Here is a 12,565-nt window from a genome sequence, read left to right as displayed (position 1 = left end):
TTTGGATTATGATTTTTATAAGAAGTGTGAATATTAGGAAGCTAGTATTTTTCAAAGGCTTGGGTTGTTTTCCTATTCATCTAGAATATTTTCTTGATTTAGTCCCACTTTTTTCTTCTCTTGGCACACTTGATTTCTCCCTGTTGTATTTGTAGACAGCATCCCCTTTTAGGCAAAACAAAAAACCTAGGTAGAGTGGTCATGTCCCCCCACCCCCACGCATATCTGGTACATACCTTCCCTAAGGGACGATAAGTATAAAAAAAAAAAAAATCTTTCCATCTAGTTCCTAGTGATCTGGGAAAAAAAATATGTGATAGTAATAATTTACAGAAAGCGTTAAATCTAAGGCAGAGATGGTAACAGAAGCTTGAAATTTAAGACCTGCAGGGATGGAAATGTTTACTCTCATAATGTGCCTGTCCTCAGTTCAGAAATGGCCACTACTAATTTTGTTATAGCCTTCATCATAGTATAATTTTAGCATTGACAGGTCATCATGTTTTCTTGTATAAGGTCATCATTTGGTAGATGGGAAAAATTAAAGTTCATAGAAATTGTGCTAGTTAGATATCACATAATTAAAGAATCACAGTATATTCTGCCACAGAGGAATCTCCGAGTAATTTAAATCTAAATACTTTTGAAATGTTTTTTGTTGTTAGTTTTTTAGATAACACAATTACTTAGGGTAGTGACTTTCAGATATTTCTGAAATGTCCTTGGAGGCATCACATGTACTGAGGACATGGGGATAGGCCAGTCTTTCCTATTTCAAGTAGAATTTTGCACATTTTAAATATAGAAAATTTGGGGAAGTATACAAAATTACAGGAAATTTTGTTTACAAAAAAGAAGCTCTGCTCAGAAATAGAATTTAAATTTAAAGAACTGATATTGAAAAATGCTTAGGAACAGGGATAAAGTAAAACCTTTATCTGCCTTTTTGAAGTGATTGGATGGAAGTTACTGGTTGTAAAACTATTTTGATTGAGTTGATTTAATGGTGCCCCAGTAGGTTCTGGGTTTTATCCAAAGTGCAATTTTTACTAATTGAAACTCCTTTATTGCTTCTCTAACTCTTTCTTTTAAGGCCTGGTCTAAAATCAGTTACTTGGGTGCATACAAACCTGAACTTTAAAACTGCTGAAGTCTCTTTGATAGTACATATGTAAAAGAGCCATGAAAGTATGGAGAAGCAGAATAAGTGATAAGAAGTAAACCTGCACAAAATTTTCTCAACCAGCCACTAGAATGTAAGTTTCATTATAAGGGCAGGGACATTGTTTTGTTCAGTGCTATATCCCCGGCATCTAGAACAGTGTCCCTCTATTGTATTGAATGAATAATTGATACACCCAAAAGTAGAATGCTAAATAAATCTGTTTCAGAAACTAACTTTGAGTTTCAAAAATTAATAATTGTTAGTGGGAAATGTGTTTTAACAGATAAGGAGTTGAGTATTTCAGTGTTGAGTTGCTTATCAAAATAAGGCAGCAGTGGGTTCACATGCAGATGTGAAAAATTAGTCTGTAGATGTTTTAAACTAACCTATTCCTCACAAATGGTTTGTTTTGGGTTACTTTGGTATTTTTTAACAAGTGTTTTTCAGGTTAGTGACATGATTTTTTTCATTTTAAATTAGCCAATTTCTAAAGCTTCCCAATTTGCAAAATGCCAGTTAGCACAAGTTTTACAAGATTTGGCTTTTGAAGTGTATTATGTTCTTATATAAAGCAGATGTGCTGTTTGTATTTTATTCTTCTCAGTTACTGCAAAAATATTTATTCCTTTAATAAGTATTTCTGGAGACTGCCTAAACCAAAAATATATTTGATGCTTAGGAAATCAGAGACATATTAAAAACTTCCCAATGAACAATTAAAACTTTACTGTAAAACTTGAAAAACCAAGTCCTGAATATAATTTGGAGCATTGTTGGCATTTGGCACATTAATACACTGAACTATTCAAGTTAGAGTACATATGCTTTTATGAAATTACCTTTTTCTGTCATTATGAATATTTTCAGTCATTCGTTTTGTATACTTAAAGTGACTTAATATACTTCAGGCTTATAAAGGTGACTTTTTCTTTTTTTCTTTTTCTTTTTTTTTTTTTAAGTAACCAACCCAGAGACCATGTATTCTAGAATCTTGTTCTAGTTTAGGCTGTCTCTCATTGAGGTTCATCAGCATATTTGTCCCTTACTTGGATTAGTGGTTAAATATAAATATACATGCATGTATATGATGACCTGTAGTGCTGATGTCCAATCTCTATAAATCAACTACAAATTAACTTCACTTTAAATTTTTATTATGTAATACAATATTCTCTAATATATTTTATGATTCCCTCAGAATCAGTCTGAGGGCAGAATCTTTTTTAACTTCTTTAATAGAAAATTTCAGCTATAAATAAAAATAGAATTATATAATGAACTTCATGTACCCACACACCAACTCAGTAAATATTTTACCCATAGCTACCTTATTTCCTTTATAATCACATATGTCCTCTCCATCCTTTTGTAGTTTTTTTGAAGTAAATCTTAAATCTTGAACCTATTTTAGGATGACTCTTGAAATAATAGAAAGTAGCAAAGACCAGTTCTTCCAAGAAAACAGAATGAGGTCTGGAAGTCATTGTTGAAGCAGATTGTTTTTCATAGTCTGGTACTTGGTGGACATAGTTCCGTGTCACATTTGTTTGTATGTACAATGATTTCTCAATAAATGCTGGTTACCTAACAAGGAATCATCTTCTTGGTATTCCCTGAACTCTTCATCCATTTTTTTGAGATATGTACAGTTTTATAAGCTGCATTTTTTCTATTTTCTTTTTTCCTCTTACGTTTCTTTCTTTGTAAACTGCATTTTATTAGTAACATGTCTGAAGAAACTAGTTTGTTCTCTGAGGCTCTTTGTTCAAAAAGGAAGGGTTGGGTTAATAAATGCATCGTTTAGAGGATATAGACAATGAACACAGAAAAGAGCAAATACATGGTAATAAATGAAAACCTGAAACATATTTTTGTTTCACAGATGATTAACCACAAACACCAAGTAAAGTCATGGATTTTCTAACTGGAAATATTTTTTTAAATGTGATGAGTTCTACCTTGATATGCAGGTAGCAAGACCAAATGAGTTAGTAAAATCCTCTCCAGTTGGATGGTTCTTACTCATTAAGGAAACTTTTAAAAGCAATTGGTGTTTTACTTTGACCTGTATAGAGTTAAACATCTTGAATATATATCATCCCATATACATTTTTAGGTCTATCGGATTAAAAAACATACGCGTAGGCATATATATTGACGTACTTGGATAATGAATTTGTAAATTTTCCAAATTTGGATAGATTGTTGTTTTTTCTCGTTTAATGTATTTAGTTTAATAGTGCTTGGAGTAATGAAATTCAAGTAATATGGGAATTCAGCGCTGGAAGAAATAGAAAAGGGTGAGCAAGCAGTGTCAGTTTACTGAAGGCTGAATGGAGAAAGTAAAGAGAATTCACAGTAAAAGTTAACAAAAAATTGCCCTTTAAGAAGTGATTTATTTTTTCATCTTTCTGGGACTGGTGCTGGTGGCTGTGATGAGCATTCATTCATTCACTTAAATATTTCTCAAGGACCTACTATGTCACATGTGCTACGCTGGGGATACAGAAATGGACACGGGTTTCTGCTTTAGTGGCGGGAGCTTATATTCTAATGTGGGAGACACACAGCCAAGTATGAAAAGAAATAATGTGATTTCAGATAGTGATTTAAGTGCTATGAGAAAAAAGCATGGCTAGATAAATTAGATAGTTGGGGACCGGCAAGCAGCTACTCCTGCAAGGTGGTTGGAAAAAACTTTTCTTTTTTTCAGAAAAAACTTTTTTGATGAAATGATATTTGAAGAGATCTAAATGTTATAAAAGAAGCTGGTCTTTCCTGAATGGGAATAAATTTAACCATACGTTGCTTCCACACAAATATTTTAGTGGTTCCCTATTGTGTTTATGATCAAAACTCTAAAACCCTTGGCCCAGTCTACCTCTTCGTTGAATGAATAAATCAGTTTGGTCCTCTGCTTGAACCAGACTGATTTATTCATTATTGTCTCACTACTTGCCTTCCCCAGCACACTTCTCATTTTTGCCTGCTCCTTTTTCTCTGCTTGGAATATCCTTTCTCCTCTACAGATTTTGACTCTGCCTGGCTTACTATACATCATTGTCTGAGCCTATATAGGTTAGCCTGTGAACCCCCATGTGGCACCTGCCCTTCATACTACTGAATAGGCACTTGCTGTTTAATTTTATGTGTATGTTCGCTCTCAAGTAGATAGTATAATCTTTGTAAGGCACGGCCTTTTATTTTAATATTATCTAGATATATTTTTATCTCGAGGGTTAGACATGGATAGCAAAGTATTTCCTGCTAAATTCTTCAAAAAATATTAATAAAGGGTGGAAGAGCTTTATTTTTCTCTATCCACTCGGAAAAATGCACTTGGGGTTGGAACATACGAATGGGAATGGGCAGTTAAAAATTTGGGAAGTGTTAGAAGAGCAGGAACTACTTCCTGCTTCCTGCTCAGTGTGCCCCATTCCTCTTCAGCCAACACTCCTGTTTGACCTGTTCATTTTGAGCGCCAGGATTGGAATTAGGAAAGAAGAACATCATTATTTTAAAACAATAGTGGCATAACTGAATCGCATATCCTGATTTTGTTATTTGAAGACTTTCCCCGTATTATCCTGGGCTTTCTCTTGCTCTTGAGCTGGGTGGTGTAAGTAAGCATTGAACCTGGATGGAAGAGAGATTTTACAAATAGGAGGAAGGAAGAAAGTGAAGGTGCAAGAAGTGAGGATCAAAGTGTAGAGATGATTTGTGTTTTAGAAAATCACATTGCCATTGGGTCTATATATGGAAGGGTTCAAATGCTTGGCTGCATGTTTGTATTTTTTTGTGCTCTTTCTGCTGCTGTCGGGTTTTGTTTCCCTTTCTCTCCAGCTGGTATTATTCCTTTTAGTGTTTTTTCAATCTTGCCATTTGTTTTTATATTCCTTGGTGTCTTTCAACTTTCTTTTACTTGAGACTCTTTAAACACAGTGTAAGAAAATGTAATAAAAAGACAAATTGGAAGAATTACTATTTTAAACAAACAAATAAATGGAAGAATTAAAGCCAGGTTAGATGAAAAGAGAACTATTGCTCTAATGAAGGTTTAAAAAAATGTTAAAGAAAATTACCAAGGAATGGGGTTTGTTTTAAAATCTTAAGTTGATGAAAGTTCTTATTTACATTATTAAGGCACATTTTATAGAAATTTATACTGTTATTCCCAAGTATTCCTCACATTTTTCTTCATTAAAGTTTCCTATGGTGATGTGTTATGATCTTGCAGGTGATGTGGTTTTTTAGAAATACTTTTCAGTATCTTCAGTATTAATAACTTGACCTAGGGAGGTCAGACTCCTGTATGATTTGTTAATGAGGGTCTCCTAGAAAAATACTTGGGCTGTAGCTCCAAGGAGGAGTATGTTACATCAAATTCAACATGTCCAAAACAAAGCACTTTACATCACAGATTAACTCTCCCGTTTGACTTAGTTCTCTTGGTGGCATCATTTGCTCATTCTTGAAATTCTTGAAGCCTTGATATGACCCCTGACCTTTTTTCTCTGCACACTTCATTTCCATTCAGTGAAAGCCTGTTGATTGAGAGTCACTGTGTTACTGAAAGCGTATTGAGCTGTGTTAAAGACTGGATTCAAATTTTTACTCTGCTCCCACTAACTTATGATCTTGTGACTTCTCTGAGCCTTGTTTTTCGTATTTGTTAGAAGGTGATGATGGAATTTATTTCAGACATCCTTCCCGTCCTTAAAAAGCTTTTATTCTTCTTTAGCACTATTTTACCTCCATCGCTTCCTTTCTCTTCTGATTCAACCCTTACGGCTTTATTTCTGGTTTGTAGCCTCTCCAGCCGTTGGTCTCTTTCTTCTTGTCAGTTCATCCAGTAGTGTGGTGTTAATGCTTCTAAAACATGGTTTTGTTATGTTATTTTTGTCCAAGTAGGCAAGCATTCTTCTTGGCCTACAGAATAAATTCTGCACGTGTTGACTCATATTCAAAGTCTTCCACAATCTAGTCAGTCTGTAATGTGATCCATACAGCAGTCCTGAAGTACTGAGAAAAGGGGTTCGTAGAGATTAAGTGAATTTCTCAGAGTTAAATGGATAAGAGACAAAGGTTTTTGTCCTTTTTAGCCTGACTTATTTCACTTAGCATAATACTCTCAGGATCCATCCATGTTGTCACAAATGGCAAATTTCATCTTATGGCTGAGTAGTATTTCATTGTATCCATGTACCATGTCTTTATTCAGTCATCCATTGAAGGACATTTAGGTTGTTTCTGTGTCTTGGGTATTGTGAATAGTGCTACAGTGAACGTAGGGGTGCATATATCTTTATGAAAAATTATTTTCAAAATTTTCAGCTAGATACCCAGAAGAGGGATTGATGGGTGATATGGTAATTCTGTTCTTAATTTTTTGAGGAATCTCCATACTGTTTTCCATAGTGGCTGTACCAGTTTACATTCCCACCAGTAGCATTTCAGGGTTCTATTTTCTCCATATCCTCTCCAACACTTGTTATTTCTTGTCTTAATTGATAATAGCCGTTCTAACAGGTGTGAGGTGGTATCTCATTGTGGTTTTTTGATTTGTGTTTCCCTTATAACTAGTTAAGCATCTTTTCATATATCTGTTGGCCATCTCTATGTCCTCTATGGAAAATTGACTATTCAGGTTCTCTGCCCATTTTTTAATCTGATTGTTCATTTTTGTTGTTGTTGTTGAGTTGTATGAGTTCGTTGTGTATCTTGGATATTACCCCTCTATCAGAAGTGTCGTTTGCAAAAATCTTCTCCTATTCAGTTAGTTGCCTTTTTGTTGATGGTTTCTTTTGCTGTGCAGAAGCTATTTAGTTTGATGAAGTCCCATTTATTTTTTTATTTTATTTTATTTTTAGTGAAATAAGTCAGATGGAAAAGAAAAAGAACCATATGATTTCACTCATGTGGGATATAAAACAAAAACCAATCAACCAACCAACAAACAAAAAAACTCATAGATACAGACAACAGAATGGTAATTAACAGAGGGAAAGGGGGGTGAGGGGTGGATGAAGAGGGTAAAGGAAGTCAAATACAAGGTGATAGAAGGGGAGACTGGACCGGGTGGTGAGCACACAATAGAGTATACAGATGTCTTATTACAAAGTTGTACACCTGAAGTTTATATGTTAATAACCAATGTTACTCTAGTATATTTTAAAAAATAAAAAGGTAAAGGGAGGTCTTCTGAGTTGATCAGTGCCCAGTCTGTCTTGTTTATTAAGCAATATAGTCGTCAAGGATAAAAGGATAAAACATGAGTGTTTCCCACTAACATCATCCCCCTTCTCGGACCTAAGCCCTGTCAACAGTTTAATGTACATCTTTCACTCTCCTTTGTGTGCATTTACAAGTGTGCATGTCTGTGTCTGTGTGTGCGTGTGTTTTAACAAATACTGTTTTAATTTTTCTCGTTTGTCTTAGAGAAGTTTCTATATACCTGGTCTCCTGTTTTGAAAAAATGACTGCATAATATTTCATAATACTTCTGTTTCCTAAATTATTTATGCAGTGACTATTAATATATCAGTAGTTTTTGTTTCTGTTTTCCGTGTACAGTGTGGCAATGAAATCCTTGTGTATACATTTTTGTCCACATTTGCGACTGTTAGTTTGTTTTTTTCCATTGAGAATATAAATTCCTTGATAGCAGGTATTATATTTTCATACTGTTTTATAATTCCCTTTAGGATTTAGCTTATAGAACTGAGCAAATGTCCTAACATCTAAGAAAGCAAGAATATTTGCAAATACTTGGAGCTGTTAATATACCCAGTGTCTATCACTGGTATATTCCTATTACTGCCATTAGTTTACACTTGGCAGTACACTCAGATGTGTGAGTTACCCCTTTAATTTGCTCCACTGAAATACCATTTTATTTGATTTTGATGTATAATTTCCACATACCTCTATTTCTGTCATTTAAATATTTTTCTCTAAAATTAAGGAGGCTTTATTGATTTTTCTAATTGTAAGAATAATATATGCTCATTGCATTTAATTCAGCCAGTATAAAAAAGTTCAAACCAACGAACCAACCTCACAGCAATATCTGAATTTATAAAAATGGCATTTTATGTCTTTGCCATCTTTTCTCCACTTAATTTCAAGAACGTCATTTCTCATGGCTATATTACGTGTTATACGGCTATTCAATAATCCAGTCCTGTTGCCAAGCTCTTAAAATGTTTCTAATGTTTTAGATCAAAAACACCATTGTTAAATTTTATTATCAATGTCTATTTCTGTGTACTTATTTCATTGTTTCCTCAAGTTCTTAGACGTACAGTTCCTTAGTCAAACATGAAGTTTATTTAATAGTCATGGGTTGAGCAAAACCTGATCTTTTATGTAGGATGGAAAAATAAAAGAAATAAACCATTTTCCTCATGAAGCTTAGAGTCCATTTGGGAGATAACATTCACTTTTGGAATTTCAAAAGAATAATTAAAAAGCACTTAACAGAATCAACTTTTGATGTTAACTAGTAAAACATAGTATAAAATGCTGTGAGGTTATAAGAGAAGTTATCAGGATCAAGTACAGTTATTTGGTCAAGACTTCATGGAGGAAATGGATTTAGGATGGAGAAGACAAAATGCAGAACTGAATTTATTCAGTTAAAAATAAGCATTTTTTTCATTTACAATCTGAGACTTTGATTATTAAGTAAAATACCAAGAATAAACAAACATGGAAAGAATTTAATAATGAAGTAAATTACTTGTTAAAATAAAAAATTCAAAACTCTTCCTGTGGCTTTCATCACAAAGTTATTTTAAGTTAAAATGAATAACCAAACATTGTCTTTTGTTCAGTTTGAAGCTCACTTGAAAAGAGAAGCAGCAGCAGCAAATATCTGTGCACCTGGTGTTCAAAGCACTGTTGCACCCTCAGTGATGAAGTCAGGATTGATGTGGCTTTTGAGAACTGGTCCATAGTTGGCCATGGTGTGGTTCTATCATGTCTCTTCTCTGGAGACATGGCTTCTTTTTAGATGACTAGGGTCACGGAGAGCTTTAACATAGGCATACGTACTTGGCCTTCACTCACGTTTATGGTGGCCGCTGGGATTATTGGGTTTATTTTGGCTTGCGTATTTGTTTTTTATTTAAATATGCCTCATGTGCATGGCACAGTGCCAGACTGGGTGCTTAGTCATGATGGTATGGACAGGGGAAAATAGACGACTGGTATCTAGAATTCTGAGAATGTGCCTGACTACGTATTGTCCTGCCAGGTCCCTGAAGAAATAGCACTGGGGCTGTTCCAGGCCACAAAAAACAAACAGAAAACTATCACTAGGCCCTTCCTTCTAGGGCTTTGGTCCCAAAATCAGTGGTGAGCGAGATTTGACCGGAAAGCTAGCTGTAGGTGCTCAAGGTCCAGGATAGTGAGTGAAAAGCCCAAGTAGTCTCCCTCCTGAAGGAGAGGAGCAGAGCACACAGTGAAAAGAGAGGAATTGCTCGAAACATTTAAGGGAAGGAGTGCAAGCAAAGGAGATCATCCAAGGAGAGGCTATAGAAGACCTTCCAGAGCTCAGGCCAGTTTTTGTCCCCGGTGCATCTTCACCACCTTGCTTGTTAAGCCCAGGGCCCCCTGTGCCAAATGTTCTTCTCTGCCCTCTTTTCCCAGTTTGGTTCATTCAGCAAATATTTATTAAGGCAGATACATAATGGGTAAAAAAAAAACAAACCCTTGTCCTTATGGAGCTCACATTCTAGTGAGTAATAAATCTTTCCCCCTCCTATAAATTCCCCCCTCTCCCAAGGCATACATTCGCTTCACCTCTCCTCCCCTCACCAAAACTCCACCCCTATTACGGTGGTATTAATATAATTGTGGCCTTTTTGGTGTTCATTTTGTTCTTGACCCACATAGTTGCTTTTCTTCTTTTGGTTGGTTGTGTGATGTAAGTTTAAAGATAGAGTGGGGGGAAAGCCTAGAATTCCTGCCAAAGGTTAGTATAGGTGGGCAACAGAGATATTTAGGTTAAACACAATGAGGCAAAGTTTATATGGGACTTCAGTTTTTGTTGAGAACAGATTGGAAATACAGTTAGAGGATAAAGATAAGGGAGATAACTGGAGGAAAGGCAGTAGACAGCTGCTTTGAATGCCTGCTATGTGCTGAGCTTGTTCAGATTGCATGGAGGATGGTTACCTAAAAATATTAAATGATAAGTTAGTATTGAAATAATTGGAATTAGCATGACAAAATAAGTGGAAAGGGTATTGGGCTAGAAATCTAAACCACGTTTTCTAATAAGTACTCCAAATAAGTCAGTCTGGGCTTCAGTTCCTTTTTCTGTGGAAGGGAAGTAAAACTAGATCAGTGAGTGCATGGTTCTCAACACTGTACATTAAAAACCCCTACGAGATTTTTACAATACAATCTTTGGAAGGTAGGGCTTGGGCCTCTTCAAAATTCTCCATCAGTATTATTTAAAAACTGTTCAGGTCCAGGTTGAGAACCACTGCAGTGGATGAAAGGCATTTCAAACTGTGACATCTTAACATTTTATGAAAGCAGTTTGGCCTCCCCTGAGCAACTATAGCTGTGGAAATACATACAAATGCAAAGGGAATTGTTGGAGTGATTAATATAAAGATGCTATTAATTAAGAAATCAATTGGCTGGTATAGCAAAGAGGGTAACAACATTCTTTTGCCATTAACTTCTTTTATTCCTGTCTTTTCCAGCATGTTCTGTTTTAAAGAATATTACATTTTTTTTCTGCAGCCTTTTCTTAATAAATGTTGCTTAATAAGCAGCTTTGAATTTCCACATGTCTTTAAGGTTTCAGTTGCTGTTTCTCATCACTGGAAAAGTCCTTAAGTTTGTTAACCCGTAGACTAATGAGCGAGAAGAAGCAATGGGGCCTGGAAAAGCTCGGCTCGCTCAGCAACACAATGATGCTTTCAAACCATTAGTGTGATATGAGGGCTTTTTTAATAGAGGTGAACATTCCTTATTATTTCCCAGAGGACATCTTTGAGGGCATTGTCTGCTTACTTTCCCATTTGTTCCTTTATTTAATCAAGAACTGAAATAATGCAGTTTTAGAGACCTTTTTTTAGATAGTCATAAAATCTCAGAGTTGGAAGAATAAAAGCTACCTGGTAGTTGAATTCTTTCCTCAATATCCTAGAAAAATGGTTGTCTAAACTATATTTGAATCTCTCCGTTACCGGGTAACTCAGTAACTCCTGAGGAAACTTATTCCATTTTTGGAAAGCTCTGATCATTAGAAAGTATTTTCTCACATTGAAAGAGTTAAAATCTGACTCTCTGCAGTCCCTTGGGGCCATAATAAAATCTATTTCTATTTCATACTGAAAGTTCTTCAGTGGATAGATGAATGACTAGGTTTACATGTTGATTTTTCCTCCATCTAATTACTTCTTCTCTGGCTTTTTTGTATAGCTTGATTTTGAGACCATTTGTCTAGTTTATTTATATCCCTTTTGAAATATGTTAGCACACAGAATGTGTCTTTTGGAGAAGGGGCTTGATTTTAAAACCAGCCTTCAGTAAGATTTCTCACTTTGTTATACTATATCCTGTAAGTTACTTTTATATCACATAAATTTACCTCAGTCATGCCACCTTGTACCCCTAACTCTTGACTAGTAAGTTTTTCAACTTGTCTATAATTTTCTGCTTATACCTAGTTATTTGTAAACTTGTCGTCTTAGGTATAACTATAGGACTTCATATTTTTTACATTTTATCTGGGATATCAGTCTTTTCGAATCGTAATCCAGTGAATTCACTGTCCTTTGTAGCATGGGATATTGTCAGAATTGGTGATCATATCCTTTGTTATACATATCTGCAGTTTGTGGCTAAGAGCTTTTTTCAGATTCTGACAGGCTTTTCCCTGTCTATTTGTTCTTAAGTACAAAAGTGATCACTGTTCCCATCTGTTGGTAGACAGAATTGATGTGGCTTTTTTTTCTGGCACCAAGTTTTATACTTGTCTATGAAATTTTGTAATTTGGAAGTCCATAAATAAAGAAGCATCTGTATGACTTAATATGTATTTTGAAGATTACTGTGGTTGTCAATGAGTTTTTGAAAAATGTGGTTTCTATTTCAGTAACGTGTCTTTTTTTCCCTTTTAGAGAATGGATCTTGGAGAATGTCTGAAAGTCCATGACCTGGCTTTAAGAGCAGATTATGAAATTGCATCCAAAGAACAAGATTTTTTCTTTGAACTTGATGTATGTGATTTTACTTTAATGGGTTAGGTTATCTTTTGCAATAAAACATTTTGAATATGTATTAATTTCTCTTAATAGGCAAAGGCTCTTAGCCTTTGGTTATATGAGGTAATACTAAATTAAGTAAGATCATGTACTTTCGTAACTAACAATATTT

The 12,565-nt window shown here is 34.9% G+C and overlaps 1 protein-coding gene across 4 annotated transcripts in view; it reads left to right on the top strand.

Annotated features, from left to right (window-relative positions):
* Positions 1-12,565, top strand: part of LUC7L2 (LUC7 like 2, pre-mRNA splicing factor) — a 67,728-nt gene that overhangs the window by 29,915 nt on the left and 25,248 nt on the right. For all 4 annotated transcript variants that reach the window (XM_088799898.1, XM_019750233.3, XM_019750264.3 and 1 more), the window contains one exon: positions 12,310-12,408. In XM_088799898.1, the coding sequence (XP_088656024.1) occupies positions 12,310-12,408 (99 nt within the window). The remainder of the gene's footprint in view (positions 1-12,309; positions 12,409-12,565) is intronic.

Source organism: Rhinolophus sinicus, chromosome 8, assembly GCF_057876585.1.
Source record: "Rhinolophus sinicus isolate RSI-liver-muscle chromosome 8, RSI-T2T, whole genome shotgun sequence".
Lineage (NCBI taxonomy): Eukaryota > Metazoa > Chordata > Mammalia > Chiroptera > Rhinolophidae > Rhinolophus > Rhinolophus sinicus.
The sequence above is the reverse complement of the archived record's forward strand: the minus strand, read 5'-3'. Positions and strand labels throughout refer to the sequence as shown.